Source organism: Pituophis catenifer, unplaced genomic scaffold (assembly GCF_029215685.1).
Source record: "Pituophis catenifer annectens isolate HBS135680 unplaced genomic scaffold, rPitCat1.0.hap2 SCAF_2, whole genome shotgun sequence".
Classification (NCBI taxonomy): domain Eukaryota; kingdom Metazoa; phylum Chordata; class Lepidosauria; order Squamata; family Colubridae; genus Pituophis; species Pituophis catenifer.
Window position 1 is genome coordinate 133,389,174 of NW_027256882.1, and position 14,894 is coordinate 133,404,067.

General features: G+C 38.7%; 1 protein-coding gene across 1 annotated transcript; it reads left to right on the forward strand.

Moving 5' to 3' along the window:
* Nucleotides 1-4,890: 4,890 nt before the first annotated feature.
* Nucleotides 4,891-11,523, forward strand: SUMO2 (small ubiquitin like modifier 2). Its single transcript, XM_070937581.1, has 4 exons — nt 4,891-5,124; nt 7,386-7,517; nt 9,889-9,960; nt 10,897-11,523. Exons 1-4 carry the CDS (start codon nt 5,104-5,106, stop codon nt 10,957-10,959), a joined length of 288 nt encoding a protein of 95 aa, XP_070793682.1. The 5' UTR covers nt 4,891-5,103; the 3' UTR covers nt 10,960-11,523.
* The last annotated feature ends 3,371 nt before the right edge of the window (nt 11,524-14,894 follow it).

Sequence of the window (14,894 nt, forward strand, 5' to 3'; positions counted from 1 at the left end):
AAAGCCTGTGTGGCCTTCTAGCTGACATGTTGTGCATAGTTATAAGCCAGGGGTGTCAAACTTGCAGCCTACAGGCCAGATGCGTCACGTGCTAGCCACGCCCACCCCCATTTTAGCAAAGGAGAAAAAAGTTGATACATCACTTGACGACGTGATGCTGTGAGTTTGACACCCGTTATAAACTGTATATACATTGTAAATATTAGTTGGAAATGACTTCTGGCATATTTAAGGAGTTGCAAAGCAACTGAAGACAACTTCATCCTCTACTGGATTTGGGCTGCTGCTGATATATGTAATGTACAGCTAAGTTCTTAACATGAAATTGCAAATAGGTACTTAAATAATATAATAATTAAATGTCTGATAAATGAGATTACAGTATCCTTTCTTCATGATTATAAGAGTTTGTACTTTGTACAGTTCTATTAACTGCAAACTAAATCAAATACCTGCATGTTTATCTTTATTTGCCCTTATTATTTTCATTTGCTTGGTTAATTTTTTAGCAAGTACAATTGTTACCATCTAAAACATCCTTGCTAAACCACATACTAGCAAATCTAAAGTTTGTAAATCAGATGATGAGTTCAAGTTCAGAGTATTAGTTATGAGTCCAAGTGTTAGTTAATGCCTCTTTGCAAATTGGGGTAGTACCATCTGCTTTTATTGATTGATTTATGTGATTTCCTTTTGCTTTGAAGGAGACAATGGTACACCCCTGTGTCAAGAGGCCATCTTTGGAACCCAACCATTGTAGATAACTTATCCAGTCTCCAATCTTCCCTTTTGGAGAAAGGTTGTTGAGAGGGTAGTTCGCATGCTGCTTCAGAGGGCCCTGTATAAAATAGATTGTCTGGACCTTCCTCGGTTGGGGTTCAGGCCAGGTTATAACACCAAGATGACATTGCTCATGCTTGCTGATGACCTCTGGAGAGTCTGGGATGGGGGTGATACAACTGTTCTGAATTTCTCAGCAGCTTTTGATACCATCAACCATGATATCATTCTGGACTGAACTGCAAGGCATGGTTTTCTGGTGGTTCTCCTTTCTCTGTGGTTAATTCCAGCTGGTGTTGCTGGGTGGTCGCACCCTAGGTCTCCACAGCTTGGGATGCCTCAGGAATGAGGGCTCTCCCCTCTTCACTTTAAGGTCCACATGAAAGCATTGGGTGTGTCACCCCATGGCACAGGGTGACACAATCATCAGCATGCTGGTGATACTCAGTTATACAGCCTGGGCCAGGCAAATGATCCTGTTGCAGGGCTGACCAAATGCCTGGAAGCTGTCAGGGTGTAGATGGGGATGAATTAACTTCAGTTCAACCCTAGCAAGTTGGAGTAGTTTTGGGTTTTGGAACCTTCCTAGGTCGGGTGACTTCTCAACTCTGACTTTGAAGAGGGTTGCATTTCCCTTGGCCAAGCTGGTATGCAATTTACAGCTCCAAGCCGGTATGCAATTTGCAGTCTTTTGAACTCACGGCTCTGCTGGATGAGAAGTGGCAGCCATGGCTAGGGATCCTTTGATCAGATTCATCTTGTGTGTCAATTGTGCCCTTGCTTGGGAGGCCTTGCTCACAGTCATTCAGATTTTAGTCACCCCCCTGGCTGGATTACGGCAATGCATTTTATATGGAGGCTCCCCTTGAAGACCACTCAGTTTACAACTGATCCAGAAAGCAATAACGGGCACAGTATTGGGTGTCCATGTTACACCTTTATTGTGTGAGCTGCACTGGTTCCCGTTTTTTTTCTGGGTACAGTTCAAGTGGCTGATTATTATCTTTAAAGCCTACTTAGCATGGAACCTGATGATTTACGAGACAATATTTCCTTTAAATATCTACCTGTCCCACTAGATCAGATAGGGTGGGCATGTTCCAGGTCCTCTCTCTGAGATTTTGCCATCTAATGGTACCTGGAAATGTGTCTTTGCCATGGCTGTCCCTGCCTTGTGGAAAGGTGGAGGCCTGTTGAAGATTTGACAGGCCCCTGTCCTTTAGTCTTTTGGAAGTCTCTGAAGACCTGGGTTTTTCCTGAGGCTATAAGAATGTATGGGTAGAAAATATGGAGGGAAGTTGGCTGTGCCTGCTGTGGGGCATGCCAAAGGGCATGATTACAATGCAGGGTTTCTGTTTTATTGTTTTCATTGTTTTCAAGATTATTTTATTTACAGGGTATTATGTTGCTGAATCTCCTTTTACAAGCGCTGTCAAAATTTAATTGTTCAGTTTTTACATGTGAAGCAATGAGATCCTGCCAATTTGTTCAACATATGTATACAGATAGTCCTTGACTACCCTACAATTATTCATTTATTGACTTTCAAAGTTACAACAGCACTAAAAAAAACCTGACTTAAAACTGGTCCTCACACAATTGATGCAGCATCTGCATAGTCATGAAATCAAAATTTGGATGCTTGGCAACCAACATGTATTTACAATAGTTGCAGCATCCTGGAATCATGTAACTGCCATTTGCAACCTTCCCAGCTGGCTTTTGACAAGCAAAGTCAATGGGGAAGCCAGGTTTACTTAACGACCACATGATTCACTTAACAACTGCAGTGATTTGCTTAACAACCATAAAAAATGTAAAATTGGACACGACTCACTTAACAAACACGCTGCTTAACAAGAGAAATTCTGGTCTCAGTTGTGGTTCTAAATCAAGAACTACCTTAGTAAGCTTGTGGTTTATGCAATTTAATTTCCTGAATTTGCATGACATCCTACAAGTTTTTCATATATGCTGAGTTTACACAACAATCCAAGTTTAAGCACAGATGGTTAATGTGAAGATTAGCATGTGGGGGGAATATAACCACAACATACGGTAAGAATAAACAACAGTCTCCCACAGGGTTCTGTTATGGCACCTACACTATTCAACTTATATGTATCAGCTATGCTTGGTGTCAAGGGGATGCAAATTTGGATTTGCTGAAGATTTGGCCATAGCAGTGAAGAAAAACACATGGAGATGTTGTTTGGACAGCCTCCTGTCCAAAGATCTTAAAATCTGGGGAGATTCTTCATTGGCTGGAGGCTTACTCCTAGCACCAGCAAAATGGTATCTTTGTGCTGCCACTTAACAACAAATTAGCATATGAAGTCTCAAAGGTCTACTTAAACAACAATTTACTCCTCTATAATCCCCATCAAAGTACCTTAGGGCAACATTGGACTGGACTCTCTCCTATAAGATACATCTAGACCAGTGGTCCCCAACCTTTTTATCGCCGCGGACCAATCAGCCTTTGATAATTTTACCGTGGCCCGCTGAGCGCGCGCAGGGGTGGGGGCTTTGGGTCACACGTGCGTACCTGCGCGGGGCTCTCTTCCCTGGAGCCTTTGCGCACGGCCCAGGAGCTTTTGCGCACGGCCCAGGAGCTTTTGCGCACGGCCCAGGAGCTTTTGCGCACGGCCCAGGAGCCTTTGCGCTGCAGCGTTCATGTCCCCCGGCCGCTGCGCGGCCCGGTGCCAGGTACTCCACGGCCCGGCACCGGTCCGCGGACCGGGGGTTGGGGACCACTGATCTAGACAATACTGTGGCAAAAATCAATACTAGGAACAACAGAAATTATATGGAAGTAAATAATGAGCTTCAGCTGCCAGCCTCAAGTCATCAGCGTTAGGGTTGGTCTACTCTGCAGCAGAATACTATGCCCTTGAATGGATTAACAACTGCCATACTAGTTAAGTTAGAAGTCAGACTGAACAACATCATGAAGATTATAAGTGGATGTATTAAAACCATTCCGACTTGCTGGCTCCCTTTTCTGAGCCATTATAACACTGCCAGCTTTACGAAGGCAAGATGCATTAGTGACAGAATAGAGAAAAATTATGAACTCACTCCTACAGATGGACCGCCAACCTTCCTCATTTATCAGCTAGACTCAAATCCAGGAACTTGCTCACAAACTTTAACATAGATTCCCAATGGAAAGCCAATGGGTTGCTGAACACCCAGACATAGGAAGACATATAAATGACCCCACAAAAAAACATGCCATGCTTTGAACTACCATATCAGCAATGGACGATCCTGAATAGGATTTGCTACTCACACGACATCTGCCGGGACTCAATGTATAAATGGGGCTTATTATCCTCCCTTCAGTGTGACTTATGGAGTCCAACATCAAACTGTAATTCACATTATGACTGGATGTCAGCTGAGAGCATATATCAGTCCAGCATCTGATTTTATTTTTTTTCATACAAATGATGTTGCGCTTCATGAGTTAGACAGCCTATATATTGGTTTTTGAACATAGATCTTTTAAATGTATTTTATGTTTTACTAATCTAAATGAAATGTTAATATATATTACTAGTCCCTGTATGCGATATGCCATATGCTAAACATGATGTATTTTTGTAGCATTACAGGTTAAATAGTACGACCTGACAAGTTTACTATTCCCATAGTGTGTTATAATGGGATATAAATCGGTGCAAAACAATCTGGCTATGTGGTCGAAACCATACCTTGTATTACTTGGGAGAGTCAGTAGTTAAAACTTTTGTGGTTTCAAATGTGGGACATAAAACGGAGACAGTGAGAATAAATAAACATAGTCTATTAACTAATTAAAGCCAATTACAAGGCAAACATGACTGCAATCTGTAATTTACAAATAACACAAAGTTATTTAGAAGACCATAAAGGGTGACTTCTCCAACCTCACAGGCCCGGCGGCCATTTTGAAAAGACAATGCCCTCTTCGCGAGCGAGAGTAAAGCTCCCTGCGCCCAGCAGGGTGCGCGCACGTTAAACAGGGGCGCGGACGATGCCCCTGGGTGCGCGCACGCACTCCGGCTTTATCCTCGCGCCGCCATTCTCTTCTGAGTTATGTAACGGAGCTGCGCGCTCTCGTAAACCGAAGCCCAATGGGGAAGCGGCTTAAGGGGGAGGGGAAAGCAGAGCGTGCGCGCTCTCGCAAGCCAAGGCGCGGCCCCGCGGCATTGCGTGCGCGTTCATTCGCCCCCTCCCCCAGCCTTTCTGTCTCGGCCGTTGCGGTCGCTTTTTCATCTTTCCGTCTCCCCACTTGCTCTGAGGTGCTTGGAGAGGAGCGGACCCCGCCGACTCGCTATGGCTGACGAGAAGCCCAAGGTGAGCGAGCGAGCGAGGGAGAGGGAGAAGGGCTGCGGGCCGGTACGAGGGAGGAGGGGGGGAAGAGGAGGAGGAGGAGGAGGAGAAGAAGAAGAAGGGGGAGAGCGCAGCGCAGGCTCTGCCGCGCCGGGTCTTGCGCGCCATTTTCCTCCCCTCCCCCACCTCCTCCTCCTCCCCGTCTCGGTCTGTGCTCTTTCCGGAGGGCGGGGGAGGAATAAGGGCGCTCTTTCGAGAAAATATAGGGCTTCCTCCTTTCCCCCTTGTGGGAATCGGGAGCGCTCTTGACTTTGCGAAGCGATGAGGCTGCTTCGCCTTTCGTGGGATTACGCGCTTCTCCCTTCCCACGCCTTCCTTCCAAAAAAAAAAAAAAAGGGGGGGAAAAAAAGATAGGCGCTAGTCCCTGTTGTGCCGGGCGCCGTCCAGCAGCTTATGGACTGGGAACGGGGGTAGGCCTCTTTTGTGTTTTGCTTCTTTCGCAGCCGCTCTACGCGCTTCGTGAGCCGTCCAGTAGCAGGTAATCCCACCCCCAACCCCCCTCCCCCTTTTATGCCAGAGATAACCGATGATCAGCTTCTCCTCCTCCTCGTTTTAAATACGACTTTGGAGGCGCCAAAATTTTGATGGGTTTCGGAGAGCTCTCTCTCTCTCTCTCTCTCTGGGACTCGCGGAAGGTCTGGGAGAAAAGGCTTTGTCGCTGAAGGAGGTGGAAGAAAGGAGGCTTCGGGATTTATGAGGTTTGCTTTGTGCATCGCAGTGTGTGGTGCGTAGGGAGGAGAGATCGGGGCGGTGCGTGTTTTCTGGGAGATGGGAGAAGTGCTCCGCCGTGGGAGCGAGTGGTGTTTTTGAACAGAAGTGGTGGCATGCGTGTCTGCCGGGGGTGGGGGTAGGGGTAGGGAGGGGAAGGAATTTTTAGATCCATTGGAGGGAAGCCATCAGATTTCTTGATGTGGAGCTCTGCATGCTGTGAATAGAGACATAAACAGGATCTACAGAGGCAGGGGGGATGCTTCTTGAAGTTCTCGGCACCGTCTTGCCTTAAAGAAGGGCTGTACTTAGGTTAAACGGTACCTTTTAAACACTAAAATGACAGTGTTATCTTTCCCTTTCCCGTGGGGGGGTAGTAGCATTGCAGTTTGCTAGAAAAGTTTTTTGGTTTTGTTTTTCGGTTTTTTTTTTTAGAAAGGAATGTAAAACATTTTTGCATAAAGGCTATTTGCAGATTTTTTTGGTGCTACTCCAATTATTTGGAATTGTTTCTCTTACTTTTCCATGGTGCCTTGTCTAATGGAAGCTTCAGAGTTTAGGAACCACGTAGAAGGTTTTCGGGCCTTGTTTGAATCTTATTAGAATGTTAACTTATTGTCAATCTTAAATCTCACCAGAATTAATAAATTAGGCTTATTTTATCAGAAAAAAACCAAATAAGTCCAGATGCCTTTTGGAAAAAACCCCTTGGGATAACTATAACCTAGATGATTGAGAATCTACATAGATGCTCCCCTTAAAAGGGGAAATAACTCATTTTACTACATTAACAATGTCACTCTGGTTTCCAAAACAGCCCTATGCATGTCCACCATTAATGATTTGTTTTATGAGTTCAGTGGAATTTATTCCCATATAAGTGTGTGTGACATAATGAATCTTGTTTTTTTATTGTTTTTATTAGTTTTACAACAACACATTACAAAACACAAAAACACAATATATGTATCTTTTTACGTATCAGTTTCATTCCTTACTTTCTACATTCCCCATTTTTCTCATTCTTTATTATCTTTATCGTCCCTTTATTTCTAGTTTTACTCATTTACAATATTTTACACATTTATCATATCATTTATTCACTTTTATTTTCCCTAATCTCAAGACAATCATACCACTTAGTCCATACTTGATAATATTCTGTATCTTCCTTTTCTTTTATTTCTTTCGTTAATTTATTCATCTCAGACTGTAATGAATCTTGTTAATTTAGCACTGCTGCATATCCAAAGTAGTATGTTAATCAAATTAACTCATATTGTTTAAAACATAAAGCATGGAATTGTAATTATCTGACATGGCCTTTTGTTGTTCTGGTAATACTTTACTGAATTTTGTTTAAAGTTGATAACTAGCTAATTTTATTTCTGAATTTAAGAATTATAATGGTTAGTCCTTCAGTAATCCTAACTACAAGATGTAATATGAATATTGAACTTGATGACATTGACTATGTGAAGTAAATTGCTTTTAATATTCTCTTCCCCCCTTTACAGGAAGGAGTGAAGACTGAAAATAATGATCATATTAATCTGAAGGTTGCAGGGCAAGATGGATCTGTGGTGCAATTTAAGATTAAAAGGCATACACCACTTAGCAAACTAATGAAAGCTTATTGTGAACGACAGGTGAGAAGCTATATGAAATATATTTTGAACCATTTTTAAATTGATTTGTAGGATATTAAAGCTCTGTAATTATAGTGAATATAGAGTTTAGCATTGTATTAAAACACATCTGGTTATAGTTCTTGCTATTCAAGATAAAATATCAAAATAAAATCTTGTTATCTTGGTTCAGTGTACAGTGAATTCCATCTAGAGGCATAATTTACTAAAGATACCTTATATGAGTTAACTATCTGGATGACCACCAGATAGTAACAGAAAGTCTTCTGTCTTCTCCTTTCTCTTTTCCGTGTACAATAGTATGTAACTAACCAAAGGTGGAAAAGAAATTATCTCTTTTTTAATGAAGGTTTTCTCAGTGGTGTATATTCTCTTATAATTATTGGATAAAAGAAAATGTGATTATGGATCCATTGCAATTGGTACCTTAAACATAATCTGGAAAAATACAGCACCTCTTCCATGTTGCTCCCGGGAATTACCAGGATTTGAGTTTCACTTGAGAGAAACATTGCCTTTTTAATCATGGTATAAAGAAATAGAATTATGGTGTATCAAGAAACATGGGACCATTTACTATAACAGTTTTGAAGACTTTCTGTATTTGTGCATTCCTAAACATTAAAATTATATTCAGTGGGGTTGATGTTGCTTAACTACAATTCCAACATAGTTACTTTGATGAATGGCATTGTTTGTTATTTAATCAGCGGACCTCTAGCTTCTGTATTAGAAAAATAGATTTATTAGGAATATAGTCTACTGGGACCAAGTACTCACATAAAGCAGTTTGGTATAAAGAAAGTCTCTACTGAATCATATTATCTGTTAGCATGAAAGTTGGTAAAAGATCCTTCCTTTCTCCCCCCCCCTTCTGAGTTTGGGAGGACAGATGACACAGTTCTGTATTTTGCTGTGCTTTGTTCTGTAAGAATAAATTTCCTATTAGGATGGTTCTTGACTAATAATGTACAACAAAATTAGATGTTATGGCAGAAATGGCCAACTTGTATTTTGTTGAGTCTGGTCCTGCCTTGAAACAAATTTTGACTGCACAGTACAGTTGATCCAGGAAGGATTTTTAACTGTCTTTAAGTGCAGATATTTTAAACTACATTTATTTCAAGTCTCAAGTTGGTTTAACTAGGCATCTAGTTTTTCAACTAAAAGGTTATTAAAAGACATAATGTGTGCTGCAGTTCACTTCATCAGATGCATAGTGTGACTAGACTGATACAGGATGGAAACTAGCCACTCTCTACATGAAAGAGCTGCAGCTCAGAAAAATTTTTATATCTTTTAATAACCTTTGTTAGTTGGAAAAGGAATTGCCACAGAGTTTTTGTCACTATATAGACTAACCTGGCTGTCCTACAAGATAATCACTGAATATGAGTGTGCTTTGGCTGAGTTGCTGTGCAATGCTTGCACGAAATTTACCTTTGTATTTTTCAGTTACCAGAAATCATTTAAAATCAGATTATCCAGAGATTATGGAATACTAAACAATATTGCAAAATCTCTAATTAATGGATCTCAGTTTAGCAGACATTATAATTAATAGACAAAATATACTGAAAGGGATTGGCTGTGCTAGGGTACTGGTAGCAACTCTGTGGGGAGCTAGGAAGATGTGATGAGGGGCAATGGGTTATGCTACTGTGAGAGTTGCCACAGGCACACACCAGCCTTGCTTTGCTTAATGGTCTTGCTTTACTCACTGTTAGGGTTAGGACAAGGGCAAACACACAATGGACATTCAATTTTATTGGTCTTCCCCCTCGTATCCCATTCATAGATTAAATATGTGAATTTACTATAATTGGCTTTATACATTCCACTAAGCCTGTTTCTTTCATTCATAAGTTATTAGCTAAGTTACAGTAGATGGTTTCGCATAACATAGTTTATGATGTGTGAAGTATGCCTGCAAACATTCTTCAATATTTATAAAATTAAAAACAAAATGTCACCTGTATTTAAACAATGTGAACTTATACAGAATATTATACAAAAATGTTTAGTTTATTAAGAGGAAGGTTATTTTCAACTTATAAATACAGTACTACTAAATTTTATAGCATTACTAAAGTGTAATGCTATATCTATGCAGCAGTTTCCTCAGTTTAGGAAAGTTTATTTGATGATTATAAAGTCTAATAACGTGGCTGCTATCATTTCTGAAAGTTGGTCCTGAACTGCCTTAATCTTGGGTCTCAGTTGATTCTGAGGTCACTGATGAACACTAATGCTGAATAAACTGAACAGCTAATCCATTTTTAATAATTTAGATAGAAAGCAGTATGCAGTCTTAGAAGAATTCTGGTTGTTTGCTATTTCAACTGCATATTTTATTTTTGAATTTATGTAGGGTTTGTCAATGAGGCAAATCAGATTCCGGTTTGATGGGCAACCAATCAATGAAACAGATACACCTGCACAGGTAAAAAAAAAAAAAAGTGTCATCAAAGTACTTACTGGTGTGAAAAAGTAAAATTTGGTTAGAAGTATAAATCCCAAGAAATGTTTTAAAAGTAATCCTTACATATTTCTTTGTACCTAAACATTGCTTACGTCTGAAAGATAATTGAAGTACAAATGCATGAAAAAAATTGTACCACTAAAGACTTGTTGCAGCAATTAAAAAAACAGCAATATTGCAATGTTTTTAAAAACAGGTTTCCTCTTGTGACATGGCTTTCAAGTTGGGAATGGGATATTATTTCTTTCTATTAACAACTGAAAATCCCAATTAGTTTAGACCTAAAAAGTAATATTAATGTTTGCAATATCTATCAAGGGAAGTATTAAAATTAACTCTATAATAAACATCTATTGACTTGTATTTAAAAATGTTTTTATTCGAAGAAAGAAGCCTGCTCTGAATTGTCAGTTCCTCTGCCCTGCTTGTAGTAGAGGTATTATTTTTGGCTATTCCAAGGAGACTTTTAACTGAAAGGAACAGCTTTGGAGGTTTACAAGGGCTTCAGTTAAAGTAAGATTCAAGAAAGCCCCATTGGCTGAATAGAGATCTTACACTTATGCTTTCTTGAATTCAGCCTACTAAGGGACAAGCTGACCAAAATCTTATTGCATAATAAAATGTCTCTTTCCAAATAGAGTTGAATTTGGCAGGGGGTGGGTGGGGGTGTTAATGAACAGAAGAAAATGGAGTATTATATTTGCATTACTTAGCAATCCAACTACAAGCTGATCCCTAGTTACGTGGTTTTTTTTTTTTCTTTTTATACTTTTGGGAGTGTATGAAAAACTAAAGAAAACTTGTTATACTTATGTCACTTACTTCACTTGTCATGTGATAACATGATAATATCACTTATCATACTTTGAACTGATTTATAATTTTTTTTCAATACAGTTGGAAATGGAGGATGAAGATACAATTGATGTGTTCCAGCAGCAGACAGGAGGCATGAACTAAAAGAAAGAACCAAACTTCCTTTCCCACAGGCAACATATTCACAGTTAGAAAAAAAGAGACCTGATTCAGCCACATCTTGACTACTGCAGTATAGCTTTCTCTCTTCTTTGATTTCTTTTCTTATTCCTTCTATTGTACATAAAGTAACTGGTGTATGTGCACAGACATGCATATTTTTTTTAACTAAATAGCCAATTGTATGTTTTGATCAACATCATATGGAGAAAGGGTGGTAAAAACAATCTGGTCTGTGAAAACATCCCATTTCTCCACTAGTGGCATGCTCCTCTAACTTTGATCTTTATATTCCAGTAAGTTATTTTTGCTCTCATTGTTGGAAAAAAACAAAAAAACCTTACATACTTTGTTTGATTGGACAATTTCATTGTTTTTCTTTTATCGTTGTACAACCAAGGACAATTTTATAACTTTTTTGTACGTAGCTGTTACATGTAGAGCAATCTGTCTTTAAGTAGGGGTAAATTACTCTAAAACAAAAGTTTGATCTTGGATAGTTTTCCCTTCCGTCTTGTTGTTTAAATAAACTTCTTGTTTAAAATAAAACAGCTTATTTTTCTGTGCTGCTGTCATCTCAGCTTAGAACCAATCACCTGGTAAAAAGAGATAGAAACTTCCTTGCTGTTTCATCAGATTTTAATTTTAGTTTTTATATTTCTGCTGACAGTCCAGACAAGTTTTAAATTACCAGTTACAGGGAGGCTGACTGGATGTGAAAGGCACAGTAAATATCACTTCTTGCAGTGAAAATCTTGGCAAGAAATGAGGGTTCTAATGTAAATTGCTAGATTGAAATGCTATGTTTCTTTTTTAGTGGAAATGTTTGGGATTGAAAGCAATATGTTCTTCCTTTGTAAATGTAAAATTGGGCAGTTATTTGGGAAGACACGATACTGTGCCCAGTGCAGCTGATCTGCAGTCAGATTCTTGTGTTCTTGTACAGATAAGTTATGTGATTAGCTGATCCATATGACTTCAGGACCGAAGAAGGGGAGTGCAAATGGAAACCCTATCCCTGCTTGTTTTAATATTTGGGGATGAGAGAGGCATAAGGTACTGAGGTTATAGATGAAGCTAATAATCTTAAGGGACTAAAGGGAAATAGTATGAGAAATATTTGAGGCAATTCTTCTACCATTTTCAAACCGGCAATATAGAACTGTTAATATATATATCTTACCTAGTTTGGCACATCAAATATCTTTTAGATATCATAATAGAAAGCAATGTGGAAAACAAATATTATTTGTTATAGTAGAGGAACTTGGTTAACTATTGGTGAAGTAAAATTATTAACAATAGGATAAAAAGATACATTTAAAAATTCTCAGTTCTTGGCTATCTTATGCATTATATTTCTCATCAAGTGTACAGCATTACTTCACATCTATTGGGATGTGTCTTTTTAATACCTAATTGGGATACTGTTGGTTTTTGTCAAGCTTAGAATTAGTAATGTAGGTCCAGTACTGGTCTAGAACTCTAGCGATAATGTGAAAGGCCCATTCATTTATATTTGAGTTTGAAAGTTGCCAGAAGTCCCTTACTCATGGTTAAATTGCTTTGTTCCTTTTGGTTTGGAGGGTCTTCCGTAAGTACATTGCCAGGATCGCAGAAATGAAACATGCCATTTAGCCAATAGTTTAGAGCAATCTTCTGTAATATGTTGATAGTTAGACATCAGGTTATATGTGTCCTGCTTCTATTATACTTAATTTAACCAGAAGAAACTGTTGGGCTAGATACTTAATGCCATGATTGTATTTGGAACACGTAATCTACAAAATAAATTTTTTACAACCCTTCCCCATGATGTATGGTAATGCCCTCTAATATATATCAATTGTTAATTTCTGTAACACAATTTCAGAATTTGAGGGGATAGTTTAATCTTAACCAATTTTTTAAATTTCCCTGGTGGGACCTAGGAATTCATTCAGTATATTTTAAAAATACCTCAGTCTTAAGGAGTTTACTGAATTGCTTCAAATAAGAGGCGATGGCTACATTATGAAATTGTGTACTTTCCTTGTTGCAATATAATAATAAAATAATATTTTTGTTCCAAAAATGGTGCTGCATATCCTACTCTGCGTGTGTGCAGTCCTGGTTTTCAGAATTTGGAAGCAAATTCATACTGCTTATAATAAGTATCTATTGTCAGTATCTGTTCTACCAAGTTTCAGAAATATATTAGTTTATGCAGCATAATTTCAAAGTAAAGTACATGCTGGATAATGAATCAAGTTACTTTTATTATGTTTATAATTTGCAACCGAGCACCTGCACTGCTGAGTTTTCAGTTCTCTTCTCTTGAGCATAGAAGGAAAATAATAAATTATAATGTGGGGATTGTATGTTGCAAAAATACCAAGTTGCAATGAATCAAGGTCCGGAATGCCAAAGTGTAATTACCTTAATATATGGTACATGGAAAAAAAATGAACATTCAAAGAATGTAGAATATAATAAATAATTTCAGTTATTTCTCCTTTATGGAAACATCCATGATTCAAGATGATTGTATCCCTGAAATCATCTTTTGCCATAATGTGATTTGTTTGCATCTTTCTGTGGATCTGGCTATTGTAACTTGTAAAGATTACTGTTTAACATGAAAACCATGACTTAGCATAATGTATTAATCAATTTTGCCTTTCTCATTTACCAACACTTTTTCCCCTTTGATTCCTGTAAATACAAATTTACCCAAAAGGGCAACAGAAAATTTGGTAAGGACAGTACATGAATGTGGAGATTTTTATCCTATCTAATATATCTGCCTTTTTTTGTAATCAATTTCACTGAACACTTTATTAGAGATACTAAGCTTGAAACCATCATGTAACAGCTTATTAATTGTTCAGTTTCACTGAGTATGGTGGTAGAACATGGAGTAACAGTACTTTGAAACAGTAAAGTAATGCACTTGTTTTCAATTTTTATTAATATATTGTTTTATTATACATAGACACATATGTCTGATGCTTTTCTGTTCAAACACTCATCAGGTGTCATTTATAGAGCATAACATGTTTATACGTAAATTTTGAAGTAAAAGATATAGAAAAATTAATCTCTCCTTCAGCAAAATAGAAATATTTGAATAGCTTTGCTCAGGCACGATAATATTGCAACTGTTCACATTTCTAATCAGAAGTAAATCCTGCTGAAGTCATTGAGAATGACTCCCTGGTAAATATGTTTGGATTATGGGGCAACTAATAGAAGCATACTTTAAACATTTAAGCAGGTTTTTTAAAAACAGTCTAGGTTTTTTTTTAAGGGACTTGTAAAACAGCTTCGTATGTAGAATGAGAACCGTTTTCTCTGGTAGAAAGGACCATTTCTAATACCTTTCTGAAAAAATGCTTTTGTTTCATGGGTCTCCTGCCATTTACCTAGAGTTTTTTCTCCGATATCACATCCAGATTGATCCACACATCAGTACAAGATACTTGTGTATTTTTCCCGTTCATGGTGTACAGTATAGGTACCATAGTTAAATGTGGGGCTGAGGGCATCATTCTCTAGGAAATAATGATTTGAGGTGCCCTGCTAAAGCAGCCATTTGGTAGAAGTATGTTACATGATATATGTATTTTGTGATACATTTCGTATTTTACTGCACTGGCGTTAATTTTCATTTGATCCCACCCGGATCTCAAGAGAGCCCTCGCCGGCGGGGCTCGTTGAGCTCTGCCACTCCCTTTGACCAGATCTCCAACTGCTACTCCATAAAGAAAGACTGAGGAAGTTATTGCTGCCTCATGTGCAGTCTAGCCAGTGCTAACCCATTTTTATTTAAATGACAACCCCGTCGTTAAATCGCATGCCAAGAAGCGGGATAGGGAGTATCGACCAATGGACGCGAAGTAACAGTAGCTGTCGACGAATCGACTTCCAACGACGATGGC

Coding starts and splice junctions, on each gene's coding strand:
- SUMO2 (XM_070937581.1), top strand. CDS start 5,104: ATGGCTGACGAGAAGCCCAAG. Junction 5,125..7,385: donor TGGCTGACGAGAAGCCCAAG/GTGAGCGAGCGA, acceptor CCCCCTTTACAG/GAAGGAGTGAAGACTGAAAA. Junction 7,518..9,888: donor AAGCTTATTGTGAACGACAG/GTGAGAAGCTAT, acceptor GAATTTATGTAG/GGTTTGTCAATGAGGCAAAT.